This window comes from Ailuropoda melanoleuca, chromosome 12 (assembly GCF_002007445.2).
Source record: "Ailuropoda melanoleuca isolate Jingjing chromosome 12, ASM200744v2, whole genome shotgun sequence".
NCBI classification, from domain to species: domain Eukaryota; kingdom Metazoa; phylum Chordata; class Mammalia; order Carnivora; family Ursidae; genus Ailuropoda; species Ailuropoda melanoleuca.
In genome coordinates this window covers 54,564,681-54,580,345 of record NC_048229.1, presented here as the reverse complement: position 1 = coordinate 54,580,345, position 15,665 = coordinate 54,564,681, and the positions used below count along the sequence as shown (strand labels likewise).

At 39.6% G+C, this 15,665-nt stretch overlaps 1 protein-coding gene across 3 annotated transcripts in view; it reads right to left on the bottom strand.

Moving 5' to 3' along the window:
• NUP93 (nucleoporin 93) overlaps window positions 1-15,665 on the bottom strand; it is a 105,106-nt gene that overhangs the window by 65,068 nt on the left and 24,373 nt on the right. For all 3 annotated transcript variants that reach the window (XM_019806078.2, XM_002912254.4, XM_034672327.1), the window contains exon 3: window positions 9,440-9,557. In XM_019806078.2, coding sequence (XP_019661637.1) covers window positions 9,440-9,557 — 118 coding nt within the window. The remainder of the gene's footprint in view (window positions 1-9,439; window positions 9,558-15,665) is intronic.

The following is a 15,665-nucleotide window of genomic DNA, read 5'->3' as shown; positions in this document are numbered from 1 at the left end:
CATGTGGGTGGCTCAGTAAGTTAAGCTTCCAACTTTCTTTTTTTTTTTTAGATTATTTATTTATTTGACAGAGAGAGAGAGAGCGAGAGCGAGCGCACAATCAAGTGGAGCGGCAGGCAGAGGGAGAGGGAGAAGCAGATTCCCTGCTGAGCAGGAAGCCCTATGTGGGGCTTGATCCCAGGACCCTGGGATCATGACCTGAGCGGAAGGCAGAAGCTTAACCAACTGAGCCACCTAGGTGCGCCAAGCTTCCACCTCTTGATCTCAGCTCAGGTCTTGATCTCAGGGTCCTGAGTTCAAGCCCCATGTTGGGCTCCACACTGGGCGTGAAGCCTACTTAAAAAAAAAAAAAAAATCTATCAGGTCCTGAGCTGATCCTTCTGAGACAGACTGGTATGTACTATGGATAAGAGAGAACCTAGTAAGAGAAAAAGTACTCCCAGATAATATCACACCAGAGTATTTTGGTACCTTGAACAAATCAAGCATATACAACCTTCCATGACCATTTCTACCTGTCCTTTAGATAGTGACAGCATTTTAAAATGTTTTCAATTTTAAAATTAAAATTTTAGACAATTTTTTCTTTTTGAAAGAAAAGGGAGAAGTAGAGAAAACTCTTCCTCATATCCTACTGCTCATGCCATTCAAGAAATAAAGCAAATCAGGTAGTAATAATAAAAATCAGCCAGTAAATGCACACTCCTACTTAAATTCTGCTGACCTAATCCTACCCTTTTTTTTATTATTATTTATTTATTTTTCTCCCCTTTGTTTTATAAATGAAAGGAATGGCCATGTCTGTCTTGGTTGTAAATATGTTCTATAAGAGAAGGCTTCTTTCCATACAAGTTCTCAGAAGCTGTGTCAGCTCAGTCCTGCTTAGCAGACCCACTGCAGTGCTTAAAGAGTGGTGGCTCTCTGAAAAGCAGGGGCAGGATTTGGCTGTGGCATCTCGGCCTCGCAGCCACTCCGCAGTGAGAAGCGAGGCCTCACCCTTCTGTCCTCCAAGATAATTAAAGTGGAGCACGCACCACTGCTGATCTTTAGTGGTGCAGACCGGGGGCTGTAAGAATTGAGTGCCTGAGCCTCAGCTCGGCTGCCAGCAACCTGAGCTGTAGGGACTCACTCAACCTCTCCATATCTGAAGTGCACAACAGAAGCCAAGCAACTGGGAAATGGGGAAAAAGCTTAAAAAGAAAGCAATATATACTAGTTCTGAGAGCTCTGCAGCAAAAGAAATTCTACTACAGGTCTTGTCCATAGAGGATATTACCCATCCTTTCTCCCAGCTTCTGTTCTTGGTCCCCAGCAAACAAATAAAAAGAAGGGAAACCAGGATCTCCCCTGTCTGGGCCCCCTCTCACTTCCTTCACAGAATGTGGATTCTTAGTGGAGACAGTGGGAACCTGGGTCCCAAAGTTTTGTATCCAAGGAATCACGCTGTGCCACCCCCAACAATGCAAGGAGCCACATCAGGCTACAGGCCTGGAAAGCTTTAAGATCGAACGTTCCAGAACGGAAATAAGAGATCACAGGGTGCTGCGGCAAGCGGATCAAAGTGGTGCACAGGGTCAAGGGCTGCCATCTGAGAACGACAGACTGGTCTACAGTAATGCATTCGATATTCGATGAGGTTTTAACCCCATTTAAATTACATCCGCTCCAGTATCAAATAGTTCAGCAGATAAAAAGACATGCCCATTTCTGCCCTGAAGCCAAGCAACTTAAAGACACCAGACTGTAGATGACAATTTATGTGCCCCCCACCTCCAGAGTGCTGGGGCTTCGATAGGTATCGGCAGCTTTAGAGACAGCTCATGAAGGAGGGAGGGCACGACTCAACCCGGTTCAAAGGCACCAGGGCCGGGTCCATGTGTGAAGTGCTCTAGTAAATTGTTAGATAAATATTTTAGCCATCGGCTTCTTCCAAAACACTCTTACGGAACCATTCCAAGTTCTTTCTTCTTTAGTTGGTAATTGATATTCCTTTGCTCACTACAGGATATAAGAAACCTCAGAGAAGACAAAAAAGCCTGTCATTTCCTGCTTGCTCAGAATGCATTCAGCATCCATTTACTTGCTTGTTCTGAAAGCCCCGCATTCAGGAGTAAGTGTGAATGGATAAGTAAAAAGGCTGAAATCTTATATCCTTGGCTCACATAAAAGCAGTTTTTCACATTTTCCACAGACGATGCCTTTAACACCCATTTTTATTCCAAGTCACCATTTTTAATTCCATTCACAGGATACTTTAATGTAATTGCATACTTTCCACCAGACCGCAAAGCCTACCTTTTCCCTTATCACAGACAGGCAGAAAAATTAAATCATTTCAGTACTTACCCCAGCAATCAGTATCAGACTACCTAATTACAAACACAAAACAGGATGGTACATTAACCTGCCTCTGGGAAGACACTGTTTTTTCTTTTTTACATGTTTACTGGTTTTCACCAGCTCTGAGATTTACAATGGGTCAGAGTTTAATGACAAAGAACAGCAAATGTATTTGCTAAGGAAGGGTGATGTGGACACTGCAGTGTTCACAAAAGAGACAAACCCTGGTACCGTGACTGCCCCAAACAAGCAGATAGGGCACAGTGAGATGTAGGTCTTTTCCACACGCAGTTCGGTCACTACAACTGAATGCTGGCTTAAAATGTAGCTGGCGTTTGTTCCAGGAAAGTGTTTCTCTCTAACTAGCAGGCTTAGGATCCAGTGAGAATTAGGTTCATTATCTAGTGAACTCAAGAGCATTAACTATAGGTTGTTTAATTTAAGTCCAGGATAAGCTGCAAAAGGGCAAGATTCAAATATCCATTAAAGTCTTCTAAAAACTCCAAAGAAAGGCTACCATGAACTTCCCACTGACTCTCTTAGGGACAAGAGGAATATAAGCAAGGAGGTCAATAAACACAAATGCTTAACTAAAAACCTTCACACGGTTAGATTCTCTTATATGTTTATATGTGAAAACATTTAAAGAGAAAGATCTTATTCCTTCAGAGTCCCATCAATTAAAAAATTTCTAATCATCCAATTTGGGATAGATCACCACTGCAGAAAAGCCTGCTCGGGCATATTAACAACAGAAACAACATGGGAGCTAGGTATGTTTTGCCCACTTAAAACATTTCTCAGACTGTTATACAAATGATCAGCATGCCAACAGATGCCAACTCTCAATAAATGAACCCCATTTCTTCCTCAGATTTACGTTTCAATGACTAGTTAATAACCCTGGAGTTCAAATACTGTTCATCCATTCAGACTGCACTTTCCTGCAGATCTGAGCAAGTGAAAGCTTACTGCACTTCTTCAATATTAATATTTTGCCAGTAATATTCCTGAAGAGCTGCTATTAGCACACTAATCATTCTAGGCAAGGCTGACCCTCTTTCCAACGAACAAACTGCCACAGGATTTCTGGAACCAATTCCCCACTAACAACTTGCCAGTACTACAAACACACAATTAGCAAGCAACACAACCACTTTTCCGCTTAGTTGTTAGATATAGCTGCATTTAAGCAGCAGTCTCTTAATTCTGAAGATATAAAATTAAAAGATAAACCATGAAAATAACAATTTAGGTGATAATGGGTTACACAAGCAGTGATTCATTTTTATACTTAACACCAAAGCTATTTAGTTCTTTCTGATTACTTAAAAGATAAGCTAAGAGTGGTCTGAGCACACTCTACATTTCCAAGGCCAAGGATAAAAGGAAGGAAGGAAATAATGAATATTTTATTATGGATACAGTGTGGTAAGCAAAACAAGTTTCTAACAAAGTGAATTATTACTGCATCATTATCTTGTATGTGATAAATCAGTTTCCCGACTCTAATTTTTTTATAGTTATTTTATCCACTATTTAAGATTTCTTTTGCTTTCTACTCATACAGGACAGGACAGATTTCCACCTGGAAATTTAGATTATGAAGACCTTTAATATAGGATCTTTTCTTTCTTTCTTCTTTCTTTCTTTTGGTAGAAGGGGCTGAAGAAATAAGAATCACTTATCTAAGATTTGAATGGGCTGCCAAGTTAATTCTACAACATAAGCTAAATTTCTTTTTACTTTGTGGAAAAACATTTGGAAAGTTTTGTTTTTTCCTAAGCAGTAAAACTGACACTGTATTTGGAGGCTATGGTGGGAGAGATCTGAGAAGACCATGAAAGAGGGTGTGAGGAAAGCCTCACAGGGTCAGACTGAAATGAGGGCTCGGACATTTCAGAGGCACTACTCCAGGCTAAGGAAGGTGATAAGCTAATGCCTATCGTATAAAAGAAGAAAAGAGTTAGGCAACCTGGTGGCTGAAGTATGAATATGAGCACACACACACACACACAAAGATAGCTCCTCCTACTGCAAGAAAGTATCGCAATTTAGTCCCACCTATACATACTCCAAACGCTAGGAATTTAATACTTAAGAAAAGCAGATGGTTTCTTTTTCTTTTCTTTTTTTAAGATTTTCTTTTACTTATTTGACAGAGACAGCCAGTGAGACAGGGAACACAAGAAGGGGGAGTGGGAGAGGAAGAAGCAGGCTCCTAGCAGAGGAGCCTGATGTGGGGCTCAATCTCAGAACGCTGGGATCACGCCCTGAGCCGAAGGAAGACGCTTAACGACTGCGCCACCCAGGCGCCCCAGCAGACGGTTTCTATTTTAAAAATGTCTCTGTAGAAATCTCTTAAACATATTACAGAGTGTTAGCCTGTTTGGAAACAGTAACTACTATTTAGCATGAATCAGATATGGGTCTTCCCATAGCCTGGAAAGAGAATGTTAAGGGTGAGATCAGATACTTGGTTGAGGTCTGTAGTCACTGGAACAACTAGCAATAGACACCTTAGCCCGATACTCCATACAGCTATTAAAGAGTGAGATTTGACAATGTTTCATTAATTACAGTTAATTTAGTCTTAAAATTCCTGGCGCTACAAGGGTAGTGGGTTGACATGTGCCCCTCACCAAAAAGATATGTCGAAGTCCTAACTCCTAGCACCTGTGCATATGGCCTTATTTGGAAATACGATTTTTGCAAATGTATTAAGGATCTCAAGATGAGATCACCCTGGATATAGGGTGGGCCCTACACCCAATGACTGGAATCCTTCTAAAAGAAAGGAGAGGGAGACTAAACACACAGGAGATAAACCTTGTGGAGATGGAGGCAGAGATTGGAGTTAAGGAACAGCTGGTGCCACCAAAAGTTAGAAGAGGAAAGATTCTCCTCTACAGCCTTCGGAGGGGGCATGATGCTGCCAACACCTTGATTTCAAAGTTCTATACTCCAGAATTGTGAGAGGATAAATTTCTAATGTTTTAGGCCACTGAGTTTGTGGAAACTTCTTGTGGCAGCTCTAGGAATCTAATACAGGAAATTTAGCAATAATATTATTATACTTTGGTCCAACGCCATCTGGAAATAATACAGCCTAATGCAGAGAAACTGCAGCTCCCATTCTTATGGCCAACTCAGGCAGTTTCTGCACAGCCTTCTTGAAATATACATGTAATCTAGTGAAAAAGCCCACAATATAACCGAACTGTGTAAATCTTCACTTTATTACTATGTGACACACATCATCCATGGTACACTAGGTCTGTTCAGATCACAGTAAAGACATGCAATCTGCCCTTGGTATTTTTTTTCCGAAGACAGAAGCGAGCAAGTGGACCTGTGAGAGGACTTGTGTTTGCAAGCACCACGAAAGCACATACAGCAGTATAATCGTTTCAGTGCCATACCTTGTTAACAGTTGCTCTTCACCACTATTACACAAATGTACAGGCCTTCTTTATTTCCAAAAAATAAAATCAATAAACATTTTTAAAAATTCTCCTAGCATCAGCCATACATATATTTAAGTAAATCTTTTTTAATATGTTACCTTTGCTGGCCACAGCAATCTTTCAAAAAGTGCATTCTCAGTGCATGCCAACATCATCGATTATGACAAACACAACAGTTCACAGTGGAAAGCCTATATTAATTTCAAGCTTTCCATTAGAAACAGACGAATATAATCAATGTTTGCCAGACAGAAAAGGACTACATATGTATCAATATATGTATCTATACAGGGGGAAATGCCTTTTCAAGCTTATAAGTAATACAAACAATGGATGGTACAAAGTCTTGGACAGCATTTGTCAAAGAATGCTTCAGCATTTCCTTCTATGGATTTATAAATTGACATAATAAATTCACTCTGATTGATACTTGGCACATGGAATTAGGGTGCACTCTCATCTCAAAAACTGTACTGGTTGGAAAAATTTATACACAAACATCCATTAGATTTATGCTATGTGAATCCTGTTATCTCAATAAAGCTGTTAAAATAAATGAGGTAAAAAAAAGTCCATGAAACAATATATATGGCTTTTCTAAAAACAAACAACTGAAAATGACTAAGTTAACTCTTCTTGGATAATCAACACATGATGAGAAGAATTAAAAGGAAGACTGCTCCATGCTCAGGCCGAAAGCTGACTTGGCTCTTACATCTGACTACTAAACAAGAACTCAGGCAAGGATATGTTGATACTATATGTATGGGGGGCTTAAGCATAGGTGAGCCCCACAATAAAAATAAAAATTTAAAATTAAAAAAAAAATTTTAAACTTCCAATTCCTATTAATAACTAGAACCACCTCAGATTAAACCAAAGCCTCAGCTGTTTAAAATTCAAATTTTCTCCTTTAAGCCCTTGTAGGCAAGAAGATGAAATCAACAGAACAATTATTTTGAAACTAGTCTTTTTTTTTCCTTTGAGAGAGCACATGTGCAACCAGGGCTGGGGGGGGGGCATGCAGAGGGAGAGAATCTTTTTCTTTTTCTCTTTTCTTTTTTTTTTTTAAAAGATAATTTTTTATTTAAGAGACCGTGAGAGAGAGGGAGCGCAAGCGGGGGGAGAAGCAGAGGGAGAAGGACAAGCAGACTTTGCACTGAGCTCGGGGACCAACACAGGGCTTGACCGCAGGACCCTGAGGTCATAACCTGAGCTGAAACCAAGCACTGGACTCCAAACTGAAACCGACTGAGCCATCCAAACGCCCAGAGAGAAAGAATCTTAAGTAGGCTCCAAGCCCAGCACAGAGCCCAGCCTGGGGCTTGATCTCACAACCCTGAGATCATGACCTGAGCCAAAATCAAGAGTCAGAAGGTTAACTGACCAAGCCACCCAGGTACCCCAAAACTAGTTAAGTTTTAAATCTTTCCTTTAGGTACAGATGATCAATTCCCAGTTAATCAAAAGTTACCTTGAACTGACCATTTTGCATTTCTGAAGCTATTCTGGAAAAGCTCAAGGGGTAAAATTTTGAAATGAAAGCAACCTTCCTCTCAAAGTTCAAAGATTTCCCAGTGGTGTAGGACGAAAACTCTTAGCCATGCTCATTCCAAATTAAGAAACTCTCTTTGATGTGACCGAGCATGCACTGCTGGGAAACCATCAAATGGGGGTGCTGAAGGAGAGTGTTCATGCATTAAACAGAAGATTAGAAGAGAAGATCGTCATGATTCGATACATTTATAAACCTGTCATTAATATCTCAAAGCAGAAAGTGGAGTACCACATCAGAGGGAATTCATGAAGTACATCACTAAATGTGCTGAGTATTCCAAATATGTATGACAAATATGCCAAAGAAATTTAAAAGCAGTTGGTTTTAAAAATAAACAACTTTTTTGGGGGCGCCTGGGTGGCTCAGTCAGTTTCGCCTCCAACTCTTGGTTTCAGCTCAGATCATGATCTCATGGGTTGTGGGATGGAGCCTGACTGGGGGCTCTGGGGCTCAGCGGGGAGTCTGCTTGAGATTCTCTCCCTCTGCCCCTCCCCCCACACGCACATGTTCAGGCATGCTTTCTCCCTCAAATAAATAAATAAAATCTTTTTCAAAAAATAAAAATAGCTTCTTTGGTACTTTAAACGTTAAAAACACACAACCTCTCAGCTAGTGCCATTTCTTCCACACTATTAGGAATACTCCCCAAAATATATGGTTATTCAAATTAATTTTTTAGCTCTATCCTTTTTGCCCACCCCATCCTTATTAAAAGTATTAGTTTACAGCAGTAAAATAGAAGGGACAAAAAGGGACAGCTAAAAATAAACAAAACAGGGGTGCCTGGGTAGCGCAGTCTTTAAACGTCTGCCTTTGGCTCAGGGCGTGGTCCCGGCGTTATGGGATCGAGCCCCACATCAGGCTCCTCCGCTGGAAGCCTGCTTCTTCCTCTCCCACTCCCCCTGCTTGTGTTCCCTATCTGGCTGGCAGTCTCTCTGTCAAATAAATAAATAAAATCTTTAAAAAAATAAAAATAAACAAAAAATAAACAAAACAAAAACAACAGTTAAGTACACATGCCATTTTAAGATTACATGGAAATGACTAGGCATCCATAAGGTGACAAGCTAATATGATTTAGTACATAAAATTGTAAAAAACTAGGGACTATGGGAACATATTGATAAATGAAAAATAATGAATTATCTATAGTTAACTCTCAACAGAAACACAGGGTTTTCAGTTACTGAATTGGAATAAATACAGTAGAACTATGGCCATTGAGTGGAAAAAACTAATTCCTGGGAAGGATAGTAGGGTAGAGAGTTAATTCAAACTGAGCCCATATAATAACACAATTAGTACCCATCTGTACAATGATTTGCCTTTGCAGAACCTGCTTCCTTCCATTTCAAAGGTAAACCAATGATTAAAATGGTAGCTCACGGTCCCTTCACTCTAACATGAATGCAGCACCCCAATTCCTCAAAACTAAATGAGTCACAAGTTTTTTCCTTAACAATGTATGTGTGTGTGCATGCGCGCGCACACACAAAGCAGTTTCTGATTAGATTAAAATAGCAATCAATTATGCCAGTGGCATGTTAGGTTAAATGAGACTGGAGTGCTCTATTACACCATTTCCTGGTGCCACTAATGCAGCCAAATACTTCCTAGAAATCGATGAGTAGGTTTCAGTAAATAGTACTCTTAAGTTTTCCCCAGCTCTTTGCCAACCAATACAAGCAAGATGCAGAAAAGAAATGTGGAAGACGAAGAGTAAAATTATTTGAGATCCAGCAAAGAAAGCAAGAGAAACTTACAACTAATGTCTCTGTGCCTTGGATTAAACCCAAGGAAGGAAGAAAAATCTGTTCTTACAATTACAATAATCTAAAAAGTGCAGGTTGGTATTGCTTTCCTACATTCAGCCTCTCAGAGCCTCTTAAAGTAACCTACGTTCCCCACTATACCTCCAAACCGGAGTCTCCCATTCTCTTAATATCTCAGGGAGAGAATTAACAAGGAAATCTAGAATTCCTAAATGAGCTGGTCAACAAAGGGCCAGGGCCTTCAGCCTGGTGTGCACACTCAGGGTTCCACCTGCACCAGTGCTGCACCTGGGAGCCCTTACCTGAATGTCTGTGTCCTTCACAGGCTCAAGAGGCTCAAAGGTGGTGGCCGCACTCAGACTCTCCAATCGCTGGGAGATGTGGGATATGTCAAGTCCCCGAGACCCAAGGAGAACTGACCTATATGAGGATATGGAGCAGGGAGAAAAAAGCAGGATTAGTACTAGAGACTATTTTTTATTCAAAACTTCCTATGTACTGCTCAGACACTTTATATGTTTTTTTTAATACCTTTCCATAAAGATCTATCACATGGAATAACATACACAATATTGCATCTGGTAATGAGAGAGAGTTCTGGTCATGGCTGAATTAGACTAAAACTTGCCTAGAATAAAATGATAGTGTATCAATAAAATAATAGGCTAGACGACTCCACACATTTTACAGTAAAGAAAATCATGAGGTAGATACTATTCTCAATCCCCATTTTACAGATGGGAGAACTAAGGTGCAAAGAGATTAAGTGACTTCTCCAAAGTCAGAGAGCCAGGAAATGGCAGAGCCAGGTCATTGGGCTCCAGAGCATAAACTCTTACCCACCATCCTGTATTCATAGCCTCTGTAAAGATAGTATGTGAACCACAACAGTTGAGAAGCTTCAAGAGTAACTCAGTCCAAACTTTATTCATTAGTTGAAGAAACTAAGTGTCTGGGACCATCAATGATTTGCAAAGGGCAGTCAAACCAGAATCCAAGGTTGGTTCTCCATGGCTTCTCTTTAAAAGCCAAACATCATGATATCTAGTACATCTTCAAGTTCCCTCTCTGCTGCCCAGTCCAATAATATAGGAGCCTGCCACCCAATAAATGCTTTGAAGAGAGACGGGAATAATACAGCTGGCTTTATTTCTACTCCCTTGGGGGAATGTAACAGAGGAAGAGTTTTTTAAAAAACCAGAGTCTCACTAATATCTAGAACACTCTCTGGAAGAAAGAGATTTAGGGGAATTAGATGCTTAGATTGTTGTTTTTGGATTACGATTTAGTACCAAAAATCCCACTGACAAAGTTTATGTTCCTTATGAGGAACTCAGAAGCTGTACCACCGGGCAGTGCAAGTAACCCTAACACCTCTGGCTAAGACTTCTACTTCAGAAATAACAGACTTACTGGAGAAGAGAAAGGACTTCGTGTTTATTTCTATTCTACTAAGTACTACAGAAATAGATGATGTGCACCCAGAGGGCTCCCCACTATAGATTTTTGTCTCTTCCATGTAGACAGGTCAACTAGAATGCCATCCTCTAGGCTACCATGTCAGATAAGTAATCTTGCCTCTCTCTTCCAACAATCCTTAAAGCTAACTTTCTAACACAGAAGTTCCCAACCCTTGGTTGCACATTAGAGTCATCTAGGCAACTTTCCTCCCAACGATTCTGAGTAGTGCTGGGTGAAGCCCAGAGCATGGGTATCAGTGTAATGCCCTCCCTCCTTTTTTAATAATAGCTTTACTGAGATATAATTCACATCCCATACAATTCACCCATTTAAAGTGTACAATTCAGATTTTAGTATATTCACAGAGTTGTACAACTTCCACCACAATCAATTTTAGCACATGTTCATCAACCCCCAAGCCGCTACCCACCAGCAGTCATTTCCCATGTCCCTTCCCAAACTCCCCCCAACCTGATATCCATTAATCTATTTTGTTTCTATTGAGATTTGCCTATTCTGGACATTTCGTATAGATGGAATCATACAATATGTGGTGTTTTGTGACTCCCTATTTCACTCAGCATAATGCCTGTCAAGATTCATCCATGTTCTAGTATGTATCAGTACTTCCGTTATATAGATACATCACATTTTATATTTATGAATGTATCCCTTCATCAGTTGATAGACATTTGGGTTGTTTCCACTTTGGGGCTATTATGAAAAACGCTGCCATGAACATCCACGTACCAGTTTTTGTGTGAATATATGTTTTCATTTTTCTTGGATATATACCTAGAAGCAGAATTGCTAGATCATACAGTAATTGTTTAACCTTCTGAAGAATTGCCAGATGGTTTTCCAAAGCAGCTACACCATTTTACGTTCTCATGCACAATGTACAAGGGTTCCAATTGTTTTCTACATCCTCCCCAATACTTTTTATTACCTTTCTGATTATAGTCATCATAGTGGGCCCTCCTTTTTAAACCCTTATAGAAAAACAATTTTAAATACAAAACTAAATAGTAAACCTCCTTGTACCATTACCCAGCTTCAACAATTAACATATCATAGTCAACCCTGTTTTCACCTGTATCCCTACCTACTTTCCTCTTTCCACCACGCAGATTATTTTTAAGGAGATCCAAGATAGTCCTCCAATTATTTAATAATTTAAATTTTTTGTTTTTTTCTGAATGGGATACAAATACGATCTCTACTTGTGAATGATGTGCCTTAACCGCTAGGGTGCTCCTCCACCTCATTTTTTCCCTTACAATTTCTTTACTGGGGACTCTGGATTATTTGTCCTGTGGAGCGGTACTACTTAAACTTGAACTGTACATGTGAATCACCTGGGAAGCGTATTCAAATGCAGATTCTGATTCAGTAGTTCTGGGATAAGGCCTGAGATTCTCCATTTCTAAAAAGCTCACAGTTGCTGCTTTTCCTATTGATCCATGGAAGGATACAGTTTCCCACATAACAGGTTTTATTGACTACATCCCCAAGAAGTCATTTGACATGTTCCTCCAGCCTCTGTATTTCCTATAAATTGAAAGTAAGCTCTAAAGTTTTGATAAGATTCAGGTGTCATTATTTTTTGATTAGATTACTCGAGACTTTCATCAAGAAGTCTGTAATGTCTGGTTATTTCTTTTGGAATGTTAGCAGATACTGATGATCACTGCTTAGAGTCATTAAATGGTGGTATTCTTTTTTTTTTTTTTTTAAGATTTATTTGAGAGCGAGTGAGCGAGCATGTTGCGGGGGGGGGGCGCGCCAGAATCTCCAACAGACTCCCCACTGAATGCAGAGCCCTACCTCACAACCCAGAGATCGTGACCTGAGCCGAAACGAAGAATCGGATGCTTAACCAACTGAGCCACCCAGGGGCTCCAGGTGTTCTATTTTTATTAGCTAGAATATTTCCTTTCAGAAAAACTCCTTATCCACTACGTGGTTAGTCTGAATAATGACATGGTTCTCGGGGCGCCTGGGTGGCTCAGTCGTTAAGCACCTGCCTTCGGCTCAGGGTGTGATCCTGGCGTTATGGGATCGAGCCCCACATCGGGCTCCTCCACTGGGAGCCTGCTTCTTCATCTCCCACTCCCCCTGCTTGTGTTCCCTCTCTCACTGGCTGTCTCTCTGTCAAATAAATAAATAAATAAATCTTAAAAAAAAAAAAAAGACACGGTTCTCAAAGTGACTGATGAGTTTTGTTTTAGTATCATTATAAACTCATGAATTTAAACAGGCATAAACATATGAACTGAACACATTAAACACCTACTGATGTGTTTAATCTATTGCAGTTACTATCCGTATCCTTATGCTCAAATTGTCTCCTCCGTCAGTAGAAACCTTTTGAGGATGGTTTCGAGTTCTTTTGACATGACTTAGTAGACCTTCATGACTTCCCTACTGTATCTGGTATGACAATATGTTTCATGTTCATCTTATACAGACCTGGAGTCAGCCAACTGTCCAAACAGCCCCCGTTGCTTTATTAAAAGATGGATTTTAGAGGCAACTATCTGGGTACTAGGATTGCTCACCGCTACACTGTTTCTAGGCCTTTTCCGTAAGTAGAGCTAGAAATGAAGTTTTTACTTTTGTTTCAGTTTTCTTAAGAAAAATTACACGGTGAGCTTATACTAATACTTCCAATTCAAAATTTAAAGCACAAAGTTTTGGGTTAACATCACAGATTTTCTATCTGCATCTCCTTTCTCCCACACCACAAGTCCTAGTTCCAGCATAACCACCATAACTACTTATTTGCTTTATCCTCACTACACACACAACAGTCTCAAAACAGCAGTAACAACACCTCCAAACATGATGACTTATGACAGATTAAGATACCACTTGGAACTGTTCCTCTCTGTGTGGTTATGTCACCAACTGGATTAAGCATTTATTTTCCTTTTTTAGGAATTCCTTTTTTGAAATTTAAGTTTGTTTTATAATAATGTAAAATATTTACACAATCCCAAAGTCAATTAAAAAAAAAAAGGTCCCTGTCTTCTCCACCTTATTTAAGGTTACTTGAACCTTTTGTTTGTTTACCTTCTATATAAAGCATGCCTTTTTAAGAAAGGAGGGAAGAAAAGCAAGGAGGAGGACCGTTCTGAGTGAGTTCTCAGCAACGGTGTCAGGATGGGGAAAAGTCCAGAGTACCAGCACAGGGGAAGGGTAGATTGGCACAGTTTATGTGAAGGGAGAAAGAAAAAAAAAACCTGAAAAAAAAAAATCTCTGAAAGCAGGAAGAATGTAGAATGGAAACTAGTGGACAAAAGGTAGAATCTCTTTGTATATACAGCACCTTATTTTATATATTTGGCCAGAGACTCATGTGAATATTTTGCATCAATTTAAAAGACTAATTTTAAAACTCGAAATTCTTGGGGCGCCTGGGTGGCTCAGTCGTTAAGCGTCTGCCTTCGGCTCAGGGCGTGATCCTGGCGTTCTGGGATCGAGCCCCACATCAGACTCCTCTGCTGGGAGCCTGCTTCTTCCTCTCCCACTCCCCCTACCTGTGTTCCCTCTCTCGCTGGCTGTCTCTCTCTCTCTCTCTGTCAAATAAATAAATAAAATATTTAAAAAAAAAACAAAAAACTTGAAATTCTTAACACCCAACAAAGATTTACATTTCATGAACCTCTGAATCTGAATTCAAATAAACAAGCTTGAAAATAATTATTAAAGCAACTGCATTGTGAGCAGTGACTAAATTATTTTATATTAACAAATTTAAAAAATTTAGTTGTAATTATGGTCCTGTGATTTTATTACTGGAGTCATAACTTAACAGATATATTTGATGTCTAATATCTGTTTCTAAATCTGAGCAGGATTACATATTAAACAGGGGTAATGATTTAGTAATTACTGAAACTGGGTGATGGGTACATAGAGTTTCATTAAACTTTTGTCTCTACTTCTCTGTATGTTAAACACTTCTAGTAATGAAATTATTTAAGACAAGAAAAAGTCATATGAATCTACTTACTAGAAAGAACTATGAAATTAACAGGATTTGTAGGGAAAAAGGAAGCTACTAGGTGAGAGTATGCAAAGCCAGACTGTGGGAAATTCTATAACAACAAATTAGTTCAGTCCTTCATTACAAAATAGCTCCAAGGGAAAAGACCAAATGAGCACTTACTGAATAAAAGAAATTTAAGAGATTTATCAAGGAGTCACAATACATAGGGCATATTTGGATTCTAAGTCAAACAAATTGATAAACATTTAAGAGATATTTGAACACTGACTAAAAATTTGATATTAAAGTATTATATTTACTTATATTTTAGATATAGAATTGTAGTTATGCTTACAAATAATTCGTTTCTAGGGATTCACTTGGAAGTATCTGTGGATGAAATAGTGAATTGGGTGGGATTTGCTTAAAAATTATTAGGTGGGGGATATAAAGAAAAACTGTCTCTGACTGGTAATTGTTGAAACTGAGTGTTAAGATTCAAAATCTAGCCATCCCATGGAATGTGAGATACAGGCACTAAAAACTCATGAATTCAAGAGAAGTAAAACATATTCTGAAGAAAAATTAAGCCACAAACTGGCTTGTTTTTGGAAAGAATACCTCTACAGAACTGAGGTACCCTGACTGCTTCACAAGCATTTATTTCACTTCTTAAAAACCTCTTCAAAATATATTCTTGATCATTAAAAAAAAAAAAAAACCCAAAAAACCTTCCCCCCCCGCATCTGATGCTTTGACAACTGCGGCCTCGCTGGCATTGGAAGGGCTGCCCCTCCCAAGGTCAGGTAATTCTGAGAGGCAGTGAGTACAAATTTCAAAAGCAAACTAATGAGTCCAGAGCCCATACCCCAACCACCTCCTTTACTGGGCCACTTATCACCCCACAGCTAGGAACCAGACAACTAGAGACAGTCCCTATGCCCCAGAGCCCACTGAGGTTAAACTAGCCAATCCTAAGCTTGTTGACCCTGCCTTCCCTCACTTTCCCATGGAAACCATAATACAGGCTCTTGCCCACATTTTCCCCTTGCTCTCTCTGCACCCTGACTGAC